The sequence below is a fragment of the Streptopelia decaocto genome (assembly GCF_964273445.1).
Source record: "Streptopelia decaocto genome assembly, chromosome: 5".
NCBI lineage: Eukaryota > Metazoa > Chordata > Aves > Columbiformes > Columbidae > Streptopelia > Streptopelia decaocto.
Window position 1 is genome coordinate 33,992,042 of NC_138659.1, and position 22,204 is coordinate 34,014,245.

Consider the following 22,204-nt stretch of genomic DNA (forward strand, 5'->3'; position numbering starts at 1 on the left):
CCTTTATAAAAGAGGTTTTGGTAGTGATTACAGGTTTATTTTATGTACCTAACAAAATGATGTGCGACCGACCACTTATACAGTTTTACATACACAGGTTTTCCACAGTCTCGTTGCTTGATAACAATAAATGCCGCTGCACTTCATCTCCCCCGATCGCAGACGCTGTTTTCAGCGCTGTCTGTCTCTGCTCTGCGCCAGGATGCAACAACCGACCCTGTGACAGTTGTCTGCGCTTTGAATGAGGCCTTTTTCCCCGAGGAAAATGGTCCTTTGTGGGGCAGGAGTGCAGCGCTGCCAGCTTGAAAGGGCTTATTTCATCTCAGAGGCACGAATGGCGTTTGCAGTTCATGATCGCTGTGTAGACCCAACACTGACCCACTGTCACGGCAGCAGGACGTGGATAAATGCCCACGTAGGCAGAAAATTTGGCCAGGGCACTGCGCCCGTTCCCTGTTCCACTTGTGTGTTGTTATTTGCAGGACGGGACCCTCACTGCATGTGCAATTGCCTGGGTAGTACAATGAAAGGTAAACGTTCTGGTACTGCTTAATTGTGCTGCTGTAGAGTGCGGGGATTCTTCTTTGCGATGTTTATGTGTGCATAACCAAAAAAACCCAGCACCCATGTAGCACCTTTGCATTTATATATATATGTATGTATTATTTTTTGCCCACGCTGTCTTAAATAGCAATTGCAGAGGTTTACGGGTGTGTGCATTGCTCTGGGCTCTGGCAGCAGCGTTAGGTGCCTGTTTCAGTAGCAAGATATATATATATATATATATATATTTTTTTTTTTATATATATATAAAATTATTTTAGTGTTTCTGAGATCCCGGCTGCGGGGCGAGTCCTGGACGCGCGTTGAGAAACAAAAAGAAAAGAAGAGCTGCCGCCGGCAGAATCTCGGCGGTTTCCGTCCCCCCCCGTGTTATCCGTGTTTCTCCGCCGTGCGCTGGGCCACCCCCGGGCACCTCGTCATTACCCCCCCCGGCCGCTGCCGCTACCGGAAGCGGCGGTGTCGCCCCCGGACCCGCCCGGCGGGGCGGCCGCTCCCTCCCCCGGGCACGGGCCGCCGGGAAGGGGAGGGGAAGGGAACGGAACGGAGGGAGCGGCGGGAGGCGGCAGGTGCTGCGGGGCGGGAGGATGGCGGCGGGGGACGCGGAGCAAGTGCGGTACTGCGGGCGGCTCTCCTACCTCTGCCTCAAGCTCACCCTCATCACCTACTCCACCACCTTCTGGGTGAGGGCGGCGGGGGGACAGCGACAGCGCTCCCCCAGCCCGGGGGGGTGCGGGGGGCGCGGCCGCCCCCGCTCCGTGCGGCGTTGGGGACGGAGGATCCCGGGTCCGGAGGGTCCCGGGTCCGGCTCCCGCGGGAGCGTCTCGTCCTGCCGGGAACGGGGTTTTGCAACAATTGCTGCTCCCGCTGCCGAGGCGGCCCGGCACACCTGTGGAGGAGGGTGTAGCTCTTCCTAGGAAGCGACAGACTGGTTTTGGCGGACGGGGGACTTGCAGGGGTTGGAAGTTTCGGCAGATAAAAATCACTCCTGTATGTATTAAAATATTGCCTTTTTTCCCCCTAGGGGAGGTAGGTAGATAAAGCCTTTGCCCGACAATGGCAGTCAGCAGTATGTGGGATAATTCCCCTTCTGAGCTTTGGCTCGGTGATACTGTGAAGTTTTGAAGCTTCAAGGTGTGTCACAGTCACTGTGCTCCGGCGGATGTCAGGTGAAACCCACGCGCAGCCTCCTGAAAGTGGTGAAGTCCCAGCTTCTTACCTCTGGCTTCTCAAATGTGGCAGATTCAGCACAACCTGGGCTGTGGAAGGAGCCGTCGGGGCTCACTTTAGTGAACGGTGATTTTACACAGTGCTTTTTCAGGGACACTGGGGCGATGCTGCCTGGCTGTGCTGGCTCCGGGATGCACTCACGTATGAGATGCTTAGGCGGGGTTTCTTTCTGGCTCTTTCAGTTTAAATGCTGCGTAAGCTCTTGTTTTGCTGGTCTGTGTTTCTGTCTTAATAGTTGCCGTATTTACCAGGTGGGAGCATAAAGCTTTTATCATGTTGCGTGGGAGAGGCGGTTTAGATCCACCAGGTTTGGCAGTGGGTGTCTCATGAAAGCCACGATTTAAGGATGAACAGAAAACAAAATGCAAAGTGTTCGGGTGTCATTCAGACTTTCTGGGGTCCTGGATGTCTTTTGTATTTTCTAAGCAAATAAAACCAACCAGGGAAAACCAGGTTTGCAGTCCCGAAGTTCCCTGTGTTACTCCACAGCCCCTATTCCGCAGGTGTGATTTTTTGGAAATGGCAGTTTGCTGCGTTAGTTTTCAAACCTTTATTCTGGTGCGTGTCCTTCACACAGGACCGTGCGTGTCGTCTGCTCCGCGTTGTCCATGGGCAGCAAGGGCCCTTTGCGGGTGGGACGTGAAAATTGCTCTGCTAGCAGAAAAAGGGCCCTGCTGAAACGTTTCTGTGAGAGTCCCTGGAGGACAAAACCTCTTTCAAACAGCCGGAGGATTATATTTACTCTTTGTGATTGCTCGCTCTGGATTTTCAGTGTTCTGCCCTTGTTTATAACCAAGGGCTTCCATGTCGCTGCTCGGCTGAAGAGCTGGTTTGCTCGGGGGGGGCAGGGGGGCTTGTGTTTTGGTTTATTTTGGTACATTTGTGAGTGATGAACATGGGGATCTGAGTCCCCAGGATTGCTGAAATCACCAGGAAGTGAACATCAGCTGTACCAAAGGCAGAGCAAAGCGGCGGCACGCGGAGCGCTGGGGGTGTTCGCTGCGAGCCCCGGCGCTGCTGCGGCCCCTCGGTGCTTTGGAGAACACTCAGAGCTGTCACTTTCCTAGGCAACTGTTTGCTGGTGAATGCGGCTGTCGTGGCATTTCACCGGGCTGAAACAGCACCCAGCACTTGAAACACAAGGTGCTGGTGTTGAGCAGGCGCTTTATTCAAGAGTAAGTATTGTAAACACAGGGTTAAACTCACTAGTCTAGAAATGAATGCTCTTCCTTTCTCTTGGGAAAGCAAATCCTGTGCATGCAAAAGCCCCAGAGGAAGTCGCTGCTGTTTGCTGGTGGACACTCGTTTAGTGTGAGTCAGGGCCAGTTCCGTTGTCCTGTGGACACAGTGCGAATTGGCAGCTTGGGAGATGTTGTGAAGGATGCAGGATGTAAACAGCTCGTATAGGGCTGGGCTGCCTATGGGACGGTGGCGCTTCCAGCCCCGCTCGCTGGGAGGGAGAGCACACACGGGGGATGAGTGCAAACTCGCATGGCAGCTTGGTTCACGTCATTGCTGGTTTGACCATATGAAAGGTTTACAAAATGTTATTAAACGTTTAAAAAATTAGAAGATAATAAAAGCGTAAATCCTGCTTGTTAGGGAATGAGGATTTTAACCGTGTGCCGAGGTGTCACTCGTCCGGGGTGGCATATCGGCCTCGGTCCTTGAGACAGTAAAAGCCGTAAAGTGGGGGAGTTTGGGGTGGGGGATTTTAGGCTTTTTTGGGGGTCAAGCTGGTGTCAGAAAACAAAAGGCAGGACTGTACACTTGTACACTTGAAATGCTACAAGTAGTCTTGGAGGGCGTGTGAGCAGAGGTGCAAACGGAACATAAAGATACATATGTATCTGTAAGATTTCTCTCTCTATATATATCTTAAGCTCTCAAAGTGGGAACACATCTTGTGTTTCTACTCACAGGCACCAAACAAACATCTCAAATTGAATGTACTGCTGATAAAACTGTGGCTGAGAAAACGACATTTCAGTAGAACACTCTGGCCTTGAAACAGCACACTTCGAAAATTCAGACAATCCCCATCGAGTTTTAACAGACGTGGTTTACGTCTGGTTTTTTGGTTTTGATTTCCTGAGCATGGTATCTCCCAGGCAGGGCTGGAGCTCCTGAGCGGTGTTTGCTCTGAGCCGCGTTACTGCCGCTTTCCACAGGGTGGGTGCTGTTCGGGCACAAAGGTGTCAGCTTTTACATCTTAGGCGGTTCGTTTTCTTTTAAAATCATCATCATAATAATAGAACTGCTGCATCACGTGCGCATGTACAGTCACCGGTTTTATAGTCTGTAGTTGTTTTGTGTGGTTCCGAGACTCTCTGATCAATTGTTATAGCTGTATTTACAATTTTCAAACTGATTTGTTTGTTGTCTACTGCTTGAAAAAAATGTATCATTTATGACCTGAATAATTGAATATTTTAAAGAATGAAGCTAACACTACAAGTTCACTATTCAGTAATAAGCCCCCAAACTACAGTTTTACAGTAGAAGCACATAAATGGTAGGTTTGGGTGCCTGTTACTTGTCCCCCATGTTCCCTCTCCTGCCTTCCCTAATCAGCATGATTCCTGAACTCCTCAGAGCGAAGTTACTCTGAATTCCATTGGGTACAATTTTAAGTTTCTAAATAGCTTCAGTATATTTGTGGGTGAACCCTTCTGAGATGTGTTTCCTTTTTAAAAGCAGCCTGCTGGTATTCCTCACGTTGTGTCCCTTGGGTTCTTACCTGTAGCAAATCAAGAATTGCCAGTAAGCTCTGATTTATTTTAATGTATCCAATAATTAAAAATCAAATCCAGCTGTTGGACTGGTGACGTCCCAGCTGAGGGTGCCGTGTGTGCGTGGAGCTTTGTGTGGGATATCCCGGCTGAGACCAGGAGCTCCGTGTGTGTGAGAGGGTCTGTCCTGCAGAGGTGCTGGGTCGGGGGGACGCTGTTCATCGGGCTGCTAAGATGATGGGTTTGGTTTGGGATGTGCCCGGCTCTTGGAGTTGACAGGAAGCTTTTCCACTGCAGTTTTCATGCCTTACGTGTTGTAGGCTATTTTATTCTTTATTTTTTTTTAATTCAGCGTAATTCAAAGTGACTCGAAGTATGGCATAGGTTTGATACCTGATGGCTTTGACTTAACCATAATAATTTTGACTGAAATGTGGTATTAAATGAAATGTATTGCTTCTTGCTTCACTTGTCAGCTGTATCTGGTAGTGCTTAAGGTAGTGCTGTAATTGCCGTTACTGTGGGTTTTTCTTTCCTATATTGGGTGCATTGCCGCCAATGCCAGGAGGCCTGGAGGTGCAGGATACACCTGGCTGTATTTACCAGCCTAAATACAACAGGAGCTGATGTGAAGGGCCTTATAAGCTGTTGATTGCAGACTGGGGTAGAAATTATATGGCGTTAGGGGCATATATACACACACACATACACATACATACCCCACAGAGAGGGAGGGACAGACAGACACTTGGAGGAGGAATATTAGTGCCGTGGCATTTGCCAGTGTGTGTAATATATGTGATCTCAGATGAGTAATAAATTACATTTTAACCAGTGACGTATGTTTCAATTTGTTTCAGTTCCGGAATGTTAAAACATTATTAAATATGTTTTGAAATGAACGAATCTCAGTTCTTTTCTAACTGGGCTGTTTTCTGTGTAGCCTTTGAGGTCTGTTTTGTTAATCCACACTTGCGGTTTGGTGTTCCACTGTCCGTCATTGATTCTGAGGGGAGCAGTCACGGGTTCGTGTGCTCACCCCGTGTCATCCCTGCTGTTCCTGGGCAGTCACCCCTGTGCTCCTCTCTGTGTTCCAGGTGATCGGGGCCCTTGTCCTCGCTGTTGGCATTTATGCAGAAGTCGAAAGACAGAAGTACAAGACTCTAGAAAGTGCCTTTCTAGCCCCAGCGATTATTTTAATACTTTTGGGCATTATCATGTTCCTGGTATCTTTTGTGGGTGTACTGGCTTCTCTACGAGACAACTTACGCCTCCTGCAAGCAGTAAGTCTTGATTTCTTTATTTGTGATTTTTAAGCTCGTTGCTTTCCGGTGTCGCCCAAATTCAAACCCTTATTAAATGGCTTTTTGCAGTTGCCTTCTGTGCTTTTGGTGGAGCCAGAGCTGCCCTGTGGCGGGGGTCCCGCCCCGTGTCCGGATGCCCCCCCGTCAGGGAGCGCTGTGTCTTTGCAGTGACAGGGCGGGCGAGGGGCAGAGCCCCGCGCTGAGAAACCAGCTTTCCTATAGCTAAGGGCTTTATGGAAAACCACCAGGAACGTGAGTTATCATGTGCAAACTCGCTGTTCCACACCATCCGACGGGGGCTGACACCGCCCGCACAGTCTGGCTGCGGCTCCTCCCCATGGGTGCGGGGGTTCCCTAAAACCGAACCTCCTTGCTGGGGCACCAAGTGCAGAGGTGAGCTGTGGTCTCAGATGGTTCCCCGAACGCTTCTCGTTTCAACACCGTGGCTGCAGATGGAAGTTGCACATGCAGCTAATTAAAAACGAAGCGTGAAAACATAATTTTCACCTTCGTGTCAGTTCAGTCTAAGGAAATGCTAAAAGTGTCGTATGTTATGTAGGAGAAAGCAGAAAGTTATACTGGAATTTTGCTGAGGGTCTGTCCTTGTGTGGTGGTGGCATCTTCCACCCTGAGCATGGCGCTGTGTCCTCTTCTGATGCAGAACATGTTTTCTGTGCCCATGTGGCAGCAAACCAGGCAGGGTATGGAAACGAAGAAAGTCCCCGACGTTTGCTTCTCAGGCTGATTCCAGAGTTAACAGGAGAGAAGATTTGTGAATATGTGACACTGACACTGGGTACTGAGGGCACAGGAGTTGAACCAGCATTCGGGGCACGGTGTTAGAGATTATTTTCACATGAGAGAGCGTAAAACTTTTCTCCCGTTGAGGTTTGCTAAATTAATGCAACAGCCACCTTTTATGCCTAGAGAATCCTTCGGGTTAAAATAACATTTAAGTACTGGCACATCACAGTTATGATGTTGCTATAGATTTCTTCATGTTATTCATGTTTTCCAAGCGCTTTTGATAAGCAGTCACCGACGCATGCATTGTGGCCATTTGTGAGGTGCGGTTGTGAGCACGGTACACAAAATGAATAAATGAATAGCTGGCAGCTGTGGGTTCTTGTACCAGTGAGCACAGCAGGTCCGGCTCGTGCCTGCGTGCAGCCCGTGTTGGGCTGGGGGCGACGCGGCCCCTCTCTGAAGCAGCACACGCGCAGCTGCTTTAACACTGGCAATTCAGTAGAAAATGGTTTGGATTATCTTAAAGCACCGCTTTACCCAAGAAAAGAAAGCTAACGAGTAAGTACTGTGTAGGAGGCATAAAACATTATTTTTGGTGTGGTTTGCAGCGGTCCGTTAACGTGCTTCTCCGGGATGCTGCTGTGGAGAGAAATATCTTGGCGTGATAAATGCATCTATCAGTTTTGAGTCCATCCAAAGCAGAAAAAGAATGTGTTTGCCAATTGGGCAAAACCCAGAATGACTCAGGCGAGGAGAAAAAAGCTTTCTGCACCATGAACAGTTTTATAAGAACAAACCCATAATTTTATATCTTTCTTTAAAATGACGTCTCACATGCAGAAAGCCAAGTGTGCTGGCAATTGCATGTTACCCACTTAAGGACACTAATTGAAAGAGTAATTGGGGTTTGTTCTGTTCAAGGACTCATTTGCACTTGTTTTCCTGCAGTTCATGTACATCCTTGGGATCTGCTTGCTGATCGAGCTGACCGGCGGAGTGGTGGCCCTGATCTTCAGAAACCAGGTGAGCCGCTCGTGTTGAGCTTTGATCACCAAGGACCTTCCTCGCAATCCACAACCACACAGCCGTGCTGCTCGTGTTGAGCTTTGATCACCAAGGACCTTCCTCGCGATCCAGGACCGCACAGCCGTGCTGCAGAGCAAATACAGGGTGTTCAAATTGTCACTTGAGCGCTGATTGATGGAGGTCTGAAGGCAGCTCAGGCCTTTTTAGGGCCTTTCGGGTTTGGGGAGGGAAGGGGTTGGCCACTTGTTCTGGAGATGAATTCCAGATTAAAGAATTTGGGGAACACCTGTTAACTAAGAGTGTGCAATAGAGGCTGAACGAGTTTGCAGCTCTTCATGGATTACAAGGGCTTTCTTCTCATTGCCATCTGGGGCTCACTGCTGATCCAGAAAGTCTCCAGCTGGGTTTGGGGACAGACTTTATTATCTTTTAGGGGCCAAAATGTTTTACTTTGCCTAAAGGGCAGCTCTTCCATGCCCACATGCTTTAAGCAATGTAACTGATTTCTGTAGGAGAGCCCATCCTTTACAAGCATGCTATAATTACATAAAAACCTTAGTTTTTCTAAACAGAAAGCAACAGATTGTTTTATCTGTTAAAAATGTTTTAAAGCATAAATGTGTTTGCTATGGCAAGTACTGGATTTCTATGCTTTCATTTTTCTCTAATCTGGCAAGATACAGCATTAAAAAGAGATGCTGAATTATAAGACCTCTTCCCTCCCCACCCCAATCTTGCCAATCTCATTTCCACAAAAAGGAGTCATATGTTACGTATGTGATTTAAAAAGCTTTTAGAAAAGATCTCATTGTTCTCTTGAAGCAGTATTACGTGTTTTCCCTAGCTAGTGTGTTCTTCTTACTCCACGCAGGACCGGAGTCACGCACTTGACTTGCGAGAGCGCAGGATGAGTTGTCCTCATCTCTAGAAGCCGTTGCTGTAGGCTCTGTCCTGGTCCCACACAAGGAGTTGTTCTCAGTTGTGGGATGAGTGGGTCGGTCTGCCCGGTGCGGGAACGTCGGCGTCGTGGGACGCACAGAATTTGCTTGATGGAAAATTTAAGTAGATACAAAAGCTGGTATTTGGTGAGAGGGCAAGGAGGAATTGCTGCTGGCTTTCAGACGAACTCTGGGTTTTGTGCGTTCGGGGTTTCCCGAGCCGTTTGTTGGCCGAGCAGGACTGCTATGCGCAGGGACAGGCTGGGTTAGTATGGGGACAAGAGGGAAGGATTTCATAAAAACTTGTTTATTTTGCATTTGAATGCTGGTTGTTTTGCATGTCTTGCTGGTTTTCCCCATTTCTTTCTCTATTTCCCTCTCAAACCTGCCGAGCCCCAGTGGGTGCTACGGGCAGTGTGAGGTGTTGGTGTTTGCTGCTCTTCGTTCTTGGCCAGTTGGGTTAGTCCCGCAAAACCCCATCTTAATCACCGATGCGATAATGGGTTTTGTTCTGTTTTGTTTCCAGGTGTTGCAGTTTGTAGTACTGAGACAATGAGTATTAGGTGTATTTTGGGTTTCTTTCTGACCTGTGAGGATTTAGCTTTGATGGGTTTAGCGGCTGGGTTGACAGTTGTTACATTCTGATGGTGTTTAGTCTCAGTTCTTGCTGTGCTCTGCTGCTGACAGAGGGTTGGTCCCTGCAGGACTGGGCTATGATTGATTTCTAATTGGTGTTTGTTTTTCCTTTGAAAAAACAGAACCAAACCAAAGAGCCTTTCCTCTGTGCCACCAATTACACTTGTCGCTTTAACCTGTTCTTTTCATTTGGTTTTGGCCTGTGTAACCCATGAATTTTGGTTTACTTCTACCTTCTAGACAATCAAATTTTTGAACGACAATATAAGAAGAGGAATCGAGAATTACTACGATGACTTGGACTTCAAGAACATCATGGATTCTGTTCAAAAGCGGGTTGGTCGCTTTGTTTCTTTGGCTTTTCCCCGGGACTATATAGTTGCCCAGGGGTGGTGGATCCTCAGTGACAGCTTTGAGTTTTTCCAGTGATGTGATAATCAGATTGTTATTGATGAGGGGGATGAGATCTCACGGGTCATCTGTGGCAGCATCGGTGCGGCCGGGGCTCCCCCGGCATCCGGCTGGCGCTGGATGCCCTAAATCACTGCAGGAAGAGGGGGCAGGTGATGTGGATGATCAAGGCCAGATCCTGCAAACGTGTGTTCATACAGGGTCCCCACAGCCAGATTCAGACAAACTCAGCCGGAATTCCACCCGAGTCCTTGCGCTCGGCATTTCTGCTGGCGGGTCCAAGATGTTCAACAGCATCTTGTTAACAGGAGGCAGTGGATAACGAGGAATTAGGTGGCAATTAGGCTGTTGGAACCTGGACCGTTGTATTTTGAGTCGAGGGCACATGGCAAGCTCGTTAACAAGGTGATTATTCAAAGGAAAAGCCCTTGGGAGCGTATGTACCTGTAATTAAAATTCAGAGATTGCGTTGAGCCCAGCTGCACGTTACTTAATGGCACGTGTGGTTGACTCACAGCCCTTTTAATTTTCAAGGCTGGCGTGTTGAAATCTTTATTGGATTATTGAAGAGCTCTGCCATGCCGTTCAGAGGCCATAGAAGCAGCAGAAGATGTCCAGAAATGTGCTGTCAGGGCCCATGTGATGTCAGTGACCGTGCCAAATAATGATTGAAAACAAAAAAGTGAGGTTAGGAAGTGATATGTGTATTTTATGACATCGTTATGGAGATGAAAACAAAGTTAGCATGGAAAGTCTGTCAGAAACAAACCGTCCTGAGGAAATTTTGTCATTAGACTTCATAATGCATTAAAATTTCCATGCACTGCCCAAAATTATCTGTATGTAAAACGACTATACATTTTAGTGATTAAATAAACGCCTCTTTTTCCTTTCATTTAGAATATAAAATGAATGTTTGCATTAAGTCAGTGTAAACTTTGAGTATTTGTTTTCCAGATTTCAGTTTCACTAAATCACACCCAAAATGTTTTGGTGAGATTATTTTTATGCCTTCCAGCAGCGCTTTTGTCCTTCAGACTAACGTAGAAGCGTAGTCACGATTCTCTATGAGACCCGAAGCGCTGTGTTACAGCTGGAGAGCCTGTCACAGTGCTTGATGATGTCCAGACCCGAACAGTTTTCAGCTCAGAAAAGATGGGAGATGGAACTGGGCATTCTGTGCTCTCCTCCGGCACACAGAGCAGCAGCTCCGTGAGTGAGAGGGCTGCTACCGCGATCTTCAGTTCTTTTCAGTTGTGTCCATCATATGTATCAGCCTTGCCGATGAAACGGCAGAATTACTGCGTAGCCCGGTGCTCTTAAAATTGTTATAGTCTTACTTTGCTTCCTACTTGTCGAGGGTTAAGATTGCGGGGTGACAATAAAACCCTGGCAGATGTATTGTTAACCCCCTCTCCCCCCGCACTTCCCCTTTTTTTGCCCTTCCCTCTCCCCCTTTCCACTCAGCACAGGCGATCAGGAGGAAAAGAAGAACAGAGAGAAGAGAGCTGGAAAAATTAAAGATGTTTTACTAATGCTGCTAATAAGAATAGAGAAAATAATACAAAATATACAAAACCAATCTTGAAAGTCTCAGCAACTGCAGAGCCGGCACCTGAAGTCCTGGACTGGACTCTGCAGCCAACCGGAGCTGGATTCAGTCTGTCACTGGCCTCAGTTCGCAGGGATGACTTGCAAGGTCCTCTCTCAATGTTGGCCATAAGCAGAAGGGAAAAGAACGAGATCCTTGTGATCTCCCACTTTTATATGAAGTATTCATGTGAATGGAATGTTATACACAGTTGGTCAGTTTCTTAGTCACTTGTTTCTCGTCGCCCCTCTCGTGAGATGTCCATCCATGCTTATCAATAAGTTTGCATTCCATTGCTAGGTTTACCAAAACATGTGTCTGGTTCTCCAGGAAAATGCAGTTAATATGAAGGCTTTAGCTGACAGGCAAGTTCACTGAAAGAGAAACTTGTTTTTAACAAAACCAGGACACTACTGATTCGAGAGTTTCTGTTAAGACATGAATGTTTAGTTTGTTGTATTGAATTTCTCCGCAGTTCAAGTGCTGCGGTGGGGAGGATTACAGAGACTGGTCGCAGAACGTCTACCACAGCTGCGCGGCGCCGGGACCGCTGGCCTGCGGGGTGCCCTACACGTGCTGTGTCACTAACAAGGTCAGTCCTGGCATCTGGCGTTGCCGCTCTGTGCCGGGTCGCCGGCGTTCGCATGAAGAGGCGCCCAACTTTAAAAAGCCGCGGGGAGGACGTGAAGGAAATGGGGTCTCTCCTGAAAACGGGAGCTGTGGGTCTGTCGGTCTTGGCAGCCTGACAAGGAGAACGTTGCTGTTGTGGGTGTGGGTCGGGGTGCAGCAGCTGCTGTGTGAATCAAAAACCAAACCCCGTCATCCCGAGACATCCAAACCGTGGGGAAGTGGCCTCAGGGTGGGTGCAGCCTTCCGGGCGCAGGTCTGGAGCGCAGCTGTGGCTCCGTCCTCAGCCGTCCCTGCACACTGCTGCGTGCTGCTCTGTGAAGCCTCCCTGCAAGGAAACCCGGGCACATGGAGTCCGGACCTGTTTCTCTGGTTGGGCCAGGCCAGGTTTAGGTTGGGTATTAGGAAAAAATTCTCCACAGAAAGGGTTGTGAGGCATTGGAACAGGCTGCCCAGGGCAGTGCTGGAGTCACCAACCCTGGGCGGGTTTAAAGGGCATTTAGATGAGGTTCTTAGGGACATGGTTTAGTACTAGAGTTAGGTTAAGTTATGGTTGGATTGGATGATCCTGAGGGTCTCTTCCAACAGAAATGATTCAGTCTACGATGAACTGGTGTTAGCTGGTGCTGGCAGCACTAGGAGCAGGCATCAAGTTCCATGTAAATGTGTTTTATATAGATTTTAGCGGTTTTAATTCATCACTCTTCATTTGAGGGATAGATGTAATGCTGAATTTGATAAAGAACTGTTTCTCAACTTAAAACCAGTATGGGCCATCCCTCCCTGACTGGGTTTGGGCCTTTGGTTGGAACGTGAGTCAGAGAGGTTGAGTATGTGCGAGAGCAGAGGTTGTAGAGCTCATGATGGATGGCCTGCCCTGTGTGTCATGTGCTGCTCTTTCAGTGTCTGCCTTCAGCATGGCTCTTTCATTAAAAAAATGGAAAAGAAGTGCAATAAGTGTGTCAGTAATCCTGCTAGGTGTTGCTGAGAAATGTGTATAATATCCAAGTGTTTATTCCATGTGCTTACACATTTTTTGTGTATGAGAAGGAGTCTGTTTAAGTCTGCGCTGAGCTTTGATTTATTCTCAGAAACCAAAGCTAAACAGTTATGCTTTAAGTCTTAGGTGTTTGGGAATGAGAAAGTTGTGTATATGAAAAGAATATCTGCTGATCCACAGCTGCACTGAGCAGAAGAGCTCAGGATTTTGCCCTCGGTTGATGGTAAAGAAAGATAGAGCTGGCTAGTAAAGAGCAATCTGGCTTTCTGGGGGTCGTTCAAAATGCTGCTTGTTTTTCTGTAGCGGTCATTTCTCTGTTGAAGTCTTATTTTAAAAGTTTAGTTGGTGTGTGTGTAAAAAGAGCATTAATGTGAAGGTGAAGCACTGCGAAATGGGTGACTAATAATGCCAGGTGCCTTTACAGCCACAGCACAGTCAGACACATCGTGTGTTTCAAATGCAACCTGTCGGGCAGGAAAACGCTAAAACAGGAGCTTTTCTGAGGGGAAGAAGGGAGCATGTTCTCCGTATGCTGTATTGTAGCTGGGGAGCGCAGATGAGGCTACTTGCAGCCTCAAGGTGGCTTGCAAAGTGGTGAGCTCAGGAAAGGTAATTGAAAGGCGGGGAGAACCCCCAAAATTGCAAAGAAAACTTATTTAAGGGCGGGCTGTTCGGTGAGACACTGTGGTGCTTCAGGGCTTGTGGCTTTGGCACCCTGGGATGCCATCGATATCCCTTACGGAGTCCAGGTCGCAGGGTGGCACTGACACCATGTCCAGCTCTGCCGTGGAAAGAAAGAAAGAAAAACCAGCAAGAGGCTGAATAAATCTTGTATGTTTGACAAATGCTTCCAAATACAGGCTGGTTTCTGTCCTGGAAAACGACAGATATGGCTTGTGATTACTCACGGGCTTTGTAGTCATGGAAAACTCGGGCTCATGCTGGAGGCTGCGCTCTGTGTGCTCAGACGAGCCAGGCGCAGCCCGCCAGGGCACCGAGGGGACTGTTCTCAAGTCACAGTATTTACTGAAGACTTCCACTAGGGTAACAGACAAAAATCAGTCCCCAAATGCCTATAAACCACTGTTTAAATGCCTTTATCAACGCTGCATACAGTTCCCTGTGCCATGGTGTCGTGTTAGCGAATGCTGTGCTTAAAATGAAATGACGTGACTGTGTTCCTTGTGCTTGTGTATTTTGCCTTATTCCCCTCATTTGCTATTGTCCTTTTCCTCCATGTTCCAGCTTTGTTTGTTGCCTGATTTGAAGCCGCTGGGCTTTCCGTTGCCTGATCCGTAAGCGGATGGTGTTTTCATATGAGCTTTGCCGGGCCAGGTAGAGCTTCGGGGCTCGAGCAAAATACTGAATGGCTACACAAAGTGTGTTGGTCATCGGTGATGAGTGCAAGCGCTCAGTCTTTTAAAAATGTATTTTATATTCATATGTATAATGACATATAAAAATAGATTATAATAAACTTGTTCTTGTAAAATGTTCATGTAAGCATTCATAGCATTGGACATTATTGGAGTTTTGGGTATTTCAGAGCTGAAATTTGTCATCGTGATGGTATGATGGCTGTGTTCATCCCTGGTTTTCTTAATAACATTTGTTGAAGTTATTAAGGCCTAAAAATTAAAGCCAGCTGTTCGTTCTGTGGGAGCAGCTGTAGCTCCCAGCTCCGTTGTAGCCAGCTTTGGTTTCCGATGCCACGCTGGTTTTCTGGATAGATACACTTCAAACGTCTCGTGTCATGAGACAATGGCAATACCGATTTGTCTAAAGTCACATAGAGCTGTGTCTAAACCTGAGCCTGGGGTGCTGGACTGAGGAATAACCCATCTTGTTGCTTTTATATGGGCTGGGTGAATGCAAGAAGAGTAAGAATTGTGTGTGTGTGTGATTTTTGGTTTCTGTTATAGTTTATATTTACTTTTTATATTTATATATATTTTATTTATTATATTATTTATTATATTATATATATTATATTTATCTTTTCTTTTCAGACAGATATTATCAACACTATGTGCGGATACAAAACCATCGACAAAGAGGTAATGTAAGTGATGGCCACCCTGTCGTGGCAAAGGGTGATGCTGCTCTGCTCTTTTGGTTTTGTTTTGGTCAGATACAAAGTAGTCTTCCGCATACTGAAATCTACCAGGCACTTAAATCAGCCATTAGAATTATTTTATCTAGAATAACCTTCCTATATATAGAACATTAATTGTATTTTATTGTGGTATCTTCCTTTCTTTGTATATTCCATGATTTTTTGTTTGATGTGCATGAAGCACCTCTTCCCAGAGCTCGTCCCCTGTATGCTTATTGCACAATTAATACAAAGAACGATGCTTCAATTCTTTCAAGTAGTGACTCGAGCTGGGGAAAGCTTTTAATACTTAAAGCCAAAGTTTCTCACTGAGTAAAATTAGCCTTGGTAAAGCCAGTGTAGCTGTTTCTAAGTGTTTTATGTCCCAGCAGTGGGTGTTTTGTTTTTAAGGCTGTGATAGTTATTCCTGGGAGGGGAGCAGAACATCCCGGGTGGTGTTGGCTTCTCCGCGCTCCAGGAGTGGGATGGGGACTCCTCCTTGGGTTTTCCCCTCGGTGACGCCACAGTACAGACTGCTGGCCCAAGGCACTAATTGCAAAGTGATTAAGCTGGGAAATTGGTAATTGGATCCGCTGCGAGTTCTCCACTCCCAGCTTTGTAGTGCGGTGCGGTGGTCTGAAAAAGCCCCTCTCCCCAGCTCATTCGAGGCTCTTGGAGCACAATACCAGCTTCAAATGTTGGTTTTTGGAATTACTGGCTATTTTTACGTACGACCTGTCTTCATTTAGATTCATTGATTTATGGCTTAATCACCTAAAAGCTCCAGCCTGGCTCTAACATCCAAAGCACTTAAGAATCTGCTTAACTTCATGCCATTCATCTGCTCAGGACCCTTTGCAGCCTCAAGTGCTGCTCTGTATTATGGGCTGGGGCGACGGTGCCGCACAGCTTGCAGGGCTGAGGCTGAAATCCTCTTGTTCCTGCCCTGTTTAGAGTCTATTACAAATCAGTTGGTCCACAATTGGTGTCTTTCCGCTGCTGCACTTTCAGCTTGGGAGCAGGGATGAGAGCTAAAGAGACACCTCTGCTTCCTGAGTGATCCAAAATGACAATTGGATGTGATTCGTGGGAAAAAAAAACAACTCAGAAAATGGAATAACTTGTTCAGATGTGAAACAACTTAAAAGCAGACAGAAGAATCAGTGACGAGGTCTGCGTCAAATTCAGTGGGCTTAGAGCGGTGGAAGGAGGGCCAGATTCGCCTCCCTGAAATTTGAATTGTCACATGTTACTGTGTCGTATGCCCATGCCACTGCCCGTTTGAACGTCTGCTCTGTTGTCTTGCAGCGCTTGAGTGTTCAGCATGTTATATACGTCCGCGGATGCACAAATGCAGTGCTGATTTGGTTTTTGGACAACTACAGCATCATGGCCGGCGTGCTGCTCGGCATATTGCTGCCCCAGGTGAGAAGGGACCGGTGCATTAGCCATTAAATTGGATTGTCCGATTCGTTGCTACGGTATGCAATATCCCATTTGACTATATTTACTTATAATTTTTTACTTAAATGTAACATAACTGGTAAGTGTTCTGGTAACTTAGTAGTGTTACGTTGCAGGATTTGCTGAGTTAATTTGGTTTTGCATGGGGTTTTTTTGAGTCCTCTCTTCCTGCATCCACTGAGACTTTCCAATGCTCTAAGGTACAGGGGTGGTCGTTCTTCTACTGTATTAGCTCTTTGCAAAAACGACCCACTTATACCCCGTATGCAAAGAAGAAGAACAGTGTGAGTTTCTGGATAGAGACTGCGTACCTGCCCAGATATGCGATGTATGTGTAGGTAATCTCTAAAAGCCGCTGTGGGAAGTGTTAGATAAGCAGTACTGGAGCTCTGGCTTGAGCTGCCCTTCCTTTTGCAGTTCCTGGGAGTGCTGTTGTCCTTGCTGTACATAACCCGAGTGGAAGACATCATCGCCGAGCACAAGCTGAGCGAAGGGCTCTTCCAAGCAGTGCCGCAGAGATCTGCCCCCGAGTTCGCTGGGGCTGGCTGCTGCATGTGCTACCCGGGGTGACTTCGGAACCCTCAACGTCCTTTAAAAACTCCATCCGTTCTGGTTCGTGCTGGCTGCTGTGGCTGTCGCAGACTGCGGGCGCGAGGGCCGGGCCCGCGGAGCGGTGGTCGGCAGCGCCGGTACCTCCGTCGCTCCTGGTGCGTCGGCATCGCCGGGCGGAGCGGGAGGGCTCCGTGCTGCCCTCAGTGCTGCTGGAGGTGGGCTTCTGGATCATCAAATCGCTTGGTTTCTAATGATTACTCAGTGATACCCAGTCGGGTAAACTGCTCTGTGAAGATTTGGAGGTTTCTAGGGAGAGCCTTTGCATCTTGAGGTGTGGTATTTAAATGTTTGTCCTTTCCTTCCAAAGCAGATTTCTTACTGATCTGTGTGGCGAATATTAAACGTGTTTAATAATTTTTTATGCTAATCTGGGTGAATTTACTGACAATAATGGATGTGGTGCTGAACACTTTCGTTGCTCAGTGTTTTGTGCCTTTGAATAAGGGGACAAATGCCAGTGTTGAATCAGGTAATGCCTGATATATTTTTAATGCAATTTGTTACCGTCTGGCTTTTGTATAGACTTACAGGATGTTTTAGTCTTGTATGTACTATATTTGTCCCTTTTAGTAAATTAACTAGGTGATTTCTTGGTTTTTTTTGTTTTTTTTAGAGGGGGAGTTCTGTGTGTTGAGATGTTTCTAAATTTTATTCTTCTTGTCAAAAATAAAAGAATAACTGTTTTTAATTGAAAAAAAAAAAAAAAACAAACACAAAGATTTTGTTTAGAATACTTCGTATTTCCTATGTCAGTGGAGGCCGCGGTGCCCTGGGCCGTGGCGCTGGCCCCGCCGCCGGCTTGCGGGGTCTGGACGGGGGGCTGGGGGTCTGCGCCTCGCGCGCTCCTCTCCGCGGCTTCTTGGGGTGTTGTTGGTGGTCTGTGATGTTCCAGATAAACACATTCAGGATGAGAATAAAGCAGGTTGGGTTTATCATCCCGTCTTTATGAATGTTGTCTTTTCTGGCTCTCCCCTAAGCCACATGGAGGAATATCTGCTGTCATTCTCTCCTTGCTGCTTTTCTTCTGCTCTTGTAAGTTCCTTGTCCTGGATATATCTTCTGCTCTCTTCAAAACTTGGTGTTTGCTGCCCAGCCCCCACTTCACCAGGGGTTTCTGAGGAAGCTCCACGCTTTTCCAGGAGCCACAGAGATTACTCACCCAGCTGTTCGGGATTCCTGGTGGTGTCTGGGGACAGAGATCCCTCAGTGTGACCGAGCCCATCGTCCGCCAAGAGAGGTTATTTCCTACACAGCACACTCTAGCGTTGGGTCCCACGCATGGTCACACATTCCGTTGCTCCATGTCGTCACCTACATTTTCCTGGTCTCTGTCCTGAATAACGTATTTTGGTAAGTTAAGAAGCAAGGTGTGTTCTGAGGGCGGAATTGTGTACGGAGAGAGGCAGGTGCAGCTTTGGAGGACCAAGCTGGTGAAAGAGAGGAAGAGTGAAGCTGGAACTGATTTACTGTGGAGTTTTGAAGTTGTGTTGTGATGGTTTGAAGTATAAGGGATCTGGGAAAGCAGGACATGACAGAAGCATGGATAAAATTGGGGTGGTTTAAATGGAACATGGAAAGTATTCAGGGACACCACTGAGCAGTTCACAAGGAAATTTGTGGGCTGCGCTGAATTTTCAACCATCCTCAGTGCTCTCTGTAATACACAGTGTTTTGGAGGGGGAAGGTGGGGGGTTTGCCTGTCAATTGTGTTCTAAATGTGTGATTTTGTTTAATAAATGATTGGTTCGAACGCTGCTGACCCTCCCCGTTCCCCCCGCTCTGAGGAAGCTGACTCTACCCTCCGCAGGCCCTGGTGACCGGGGAAGGATGGTGCCCATGGGGGGCAGCTGGAGGAGAGGGAGGCAGGTCCCTGCCCAGCTGCCTTCGGGCACCGGAGCTGTGGGAGACGATGGGAAGACTGAAGTGGGGGGTGACTTCGCTCTTAAGCTTGAGTTTTGGCTCTTCTCAGTGTGCCACGCTATGTCCTGCTGCTAGATTGATGTTTTTTAAGGGTTTGTAGCATGCATAAGGTGTTTTTTGTGTGCTTACAAGTGCTTTTCAATCTTGAGCATCTGAACCTGCAGTCCTGCCCGGTTCATCTGCATGAGCCAAATCTGGAGGGGATGTGAACCTGTGGCTCGTCTCCATGCTGCTCCACGATTTTCTTTTCAAATACGCATGTCCCAGTGTCTACAAGCAGATCAACTGCAAGCATGCAAAGGTGGACACTCAAAATGTTATCATGGACTCATTTTTACCCATTGTAAGTGAAAACCACTATGGCCACACTAGCGAAGGTCATCTGGGCTCTTCCAGATAGCTGATGTGGAAGTTGATTTTAAATGGGTGAAGAACCCTGATGTAACTCAATTCCTGCCTTCCTGGCAGGAGCAGCCGCAGCTGGACCGCTCCTCACAGCTCATCCTCACACCTGCTCTTAAAGGTGCTCCTTGCTGTTTAAAAGGCTGGGGCAACTCTGCAAACCCCGGAACTGTTGCAAGAGCCAGTTTAAGTGCTTTCCGTCCCTGGCGGCCACTGCGCCGCTTAGGAGCGCGGAGGCGCTTTGTACTGAGAGTCACGCGCTGTTCGGCTCAAAATTAGGTATCTACCATTGTATTTCAAATAATTACAAGCTGTCCAGACATCACCTTGGGCCTCGCACACTGATGAGCTGGAGACCTGGCTGGAGCATTGTGCCTGGTGTATACTGTACAAGGATGTTACATGACAAAAATCTTTAATTAGAGCGGTTCCGGAGGAGAAATGCTGAGCAGCTCTCCCTCTGGTGGTGCAGATGTGCCATATCTCAGGGTGCTAATTAAATCTCTGCTTGCTGTGAATTAAATCTCCACTCAGCGTGTCCGTATGGCACCGGGGTTTCTCCTGCGGCCCTGTCCCCTCTGGACAGGGATTCCATGGGCTTCATGCCCTCCCAAGCTGGAAATCCCTCGTTAGCCCCGAATCTCTGCAGTAATTAGCATCTGTTCATGAGGCAGAGTGGGACACCCATGTACAGCTGCTCATTACAACCTGACCTGGAAAGGCACCCTCAGAGGTGGGATGAGCTGATTTCCTACTGATGGGGAAAAAGTGGGTCTTTAAGATCTAAACCCTATTTAGCTAAAAGTTGTTTTGCAGGTTTGTATTCCTAAAGCCCTTTTTTTCACCAGGACTTCCCAGTGCTCGTGATTGTCTGTACAAGATGATTATTAAAAGCTGCGTGGGTTCAGGAATTGCGTTTAGGTAAGAAATAACCTGGTCATGTTCCAGCTGCAGAGTGCAGGTGCTTCTACGCTGTGGAGGATCCTCTGGGAGATCATCTTGGCCCCGAGCGCGCTGGTGACATGTGAAGCTGCTTTGGGTTTGCATCCTCCTTTAATGTCTTCCCCTTTCTGGGGAGGAAGGAGAGAGGGTCACATCTTCACCTGTGGTGGTGAGAACAACAGGGCAAAGCCACCTCGTGCTTCTGGACACCGGCTACCAGTTTGCAGATCGTAACCCATTCTGGTGCTCAGCCTTTGCTGGAGGTTTCTTGTGGGTCAGTGCCCCGGGTGCGGACATTCCTGCCTGCAGCAGGTTTGGGGACGGGGAGGCTGGCTGGGCATCGCTCCCTGCAGCAGGTTTGGGGACGGGGAGGCTGGCTGGGCATTGCTCCCTGCAGCACCCCCGGGGTGCTCAGTGACCCTGCAGCGGGAACCACATGGTGCTGATCTCTCAGTTGGAGCAAAGCGGAGCAGCACTGTCTCCTCCCGCTTGAGGCTATAGCTCGCTGGGTTAAAATACAGGTAACAACACCCTGGGGGTTTAGAAGGTGCTTTCTGTGGGGTCCCTGGAGCTACATGCAGGCTCTGGCAAAGCTGTCGAGCTGCTGAAGAAAACTGGCTCTTGGAGAAGCTGGCATGCAGGACTTTGAAGTTTATGGGATTTATTCAATGTAACTGCTCTTTCTGACTGAGACAGCTGTCCTCTCCCCATGTCAGGCACACTGGCCCCATGCAGCACATCCTTTTGCTGGGCTGAGTAACTGCAAATCGAAAGGGCTTCATGGCAGTGCTGGGAAAGGTGCCTGTGCTGGAGGAGAGGTGCACATGGTGCCCAGATCTCGGCTGCAGGCTGTGGTGAGTGGGGAAACATGGTCCTCTGGGGCAATGGCCAAGTCCATGGTCGAAGGAGAGAAGATGCAGTTAACTAAGTGTGAGCTCTGAAAGCCTCAACCTTTCCAAGCAGGGAGCCTGCGATGAGGTGTCCTTCAACCCAAGACCTTCACTGCTGCTGCTCACAGTGAGTTTGGCAGCTGTCACGCTGGAACTGGGCCTGTGTAACGCTTCCGTCAGGTCTTCTGTCTGCTCCTTGTCCTTGCTTTTGTGCGGAGGGGCTGTGCAACCACAAGCCCTCCTGGCTCATCTCAGGGCATCCAAGGTGGTGGTGATGATTTCCAGCCCCTTGGCTTGCCAGAGCATCAGACATACCCCAGGGCTGATGTAGCTTCGCTGGCTTGGTTTCCCTATAAAATGGCATCGCTAAACACAGCACTGAATGGGACTGTTGCTCCCAACGGTGCTCATGGCCCTCCCGGGGTCCCTCTCCCTGTGTGCGGGCTGAGAGACGTGCAGCTTTGGGAAGGCTCCTCTCCCAGCAAAGAGGACGGACGCTGGTGCTGTTGCCTGCGCTTTCCTGGGCTGACACCGCTGCTCAGGTAAAAGCGTTCTGGGCCCTCATGGTCCCTGGCACTTGGTGTGTCCTAAAATAGTGTTCATCCCCCAGGAAAAGGAGGTAAAATGTCTAAGCCTCCCCAAAAAGAGCTCCACGTCTGGGCTTAGTTCAGGTCCCAGCCAGCTGTTAGCTTATTCCCGTAGAAAATGTACTTGTGCCACCGAAAGGATCCGATCCACCTGAGGTAATGAGCTGTGTAAGGAAGAATCTCTTGTCTGGGTGGGACGCGTGTGTGTGTCACAGGGGTCACAGCCAGCAGCAGGGACCGAGGACCGGGACGGGGGGGCTGCGCCTTTTCACGCCCCACGGCGAGCAGCCCCATTGCCCAGCAGGGGAAGGAGAGGCCATCAGCGCCGGCGGGGTGTCAGGAGCGCCCCTGCTGCACCTCATCCTGCCCTCCCAAACCCAGCACCCCCTGCGTGGGGCAGGATATGGCCCTGCTGCCCCCAGCCCAGCGGCACGCCAGCCCCCGGCCCTGATTATTGTTGGGTGTCGAAAAAGACATTGAAAGGGAGGA

At 48.4% G+C, this 22,204-nt stretch overlaps 1 protein-coding gene across 2 annotated transcripts; it reads left to right on the plus strand.

The window, feature by feature from the left end:
* The first annotated feature begins 1,109 nt into the window (after nt 1-1,109).
* Nucleotides 1,110-18,246, plus strand: TSPAN15 (tetraspanin 15). 2 transcript variants are annotated; one of them, XM_082053786.1, is made up of 8 exons: nt 1,110-1,244; nt 5,621-5,806; nt 7,523-7,597; nt 9,415-9,510; nt 11,652-11,768; nt 14,813-14,860; nt 16,207-16,323; nt 16,780-18,246. In XM_082053786.1, exons 1-8 carry the CDS (start codon nt 1,149-1,151, stop codon nt 16,930-16,932), a joined length of 888 nt encoding a protein of 295 aa, XP_081909912.1. In that variant the 5' UTR covers nt 1,110-1,148; the 3' UTR covers nt 16,933-18,246. The 2 variants fall into 2 exon arrangements, with proteins under 2 accessions (XP_081909912.1, XP_081909913.1); XM_082053787.1 differs by lacking the exon at nt 16,207-16,323.
* The last annotated feature ends 3,958 nt before the right edge of the window (nt 18,247-22,204 follow it).

Bases quoted from the DNA above. Each gene is read 5' to 3' on its own strand.
- TSPAN15 (XM_082053786.1), top strand. From the start codon at position 1,149: ATGGCGGCGGGGGACGCGGAGCAAGTGCGGTACTGCGGGCGGCTCTCC. The intron at 9,511-11,651 runs GTTGGTCGCTTT...ATTTCTCCGCAG, and splicing joins TGGATTCTGTTCAAAAGCGG to TTCAAGTGCTGCGGTGGGGA. The intron at 16,324-16,779 runs GTGAGAAGGGAC...TTCCTTTTGCAG, and splicing joins TCGGCATATTGCTGCCCCAG to TTCCTGGGAGTGCTGTTGTC.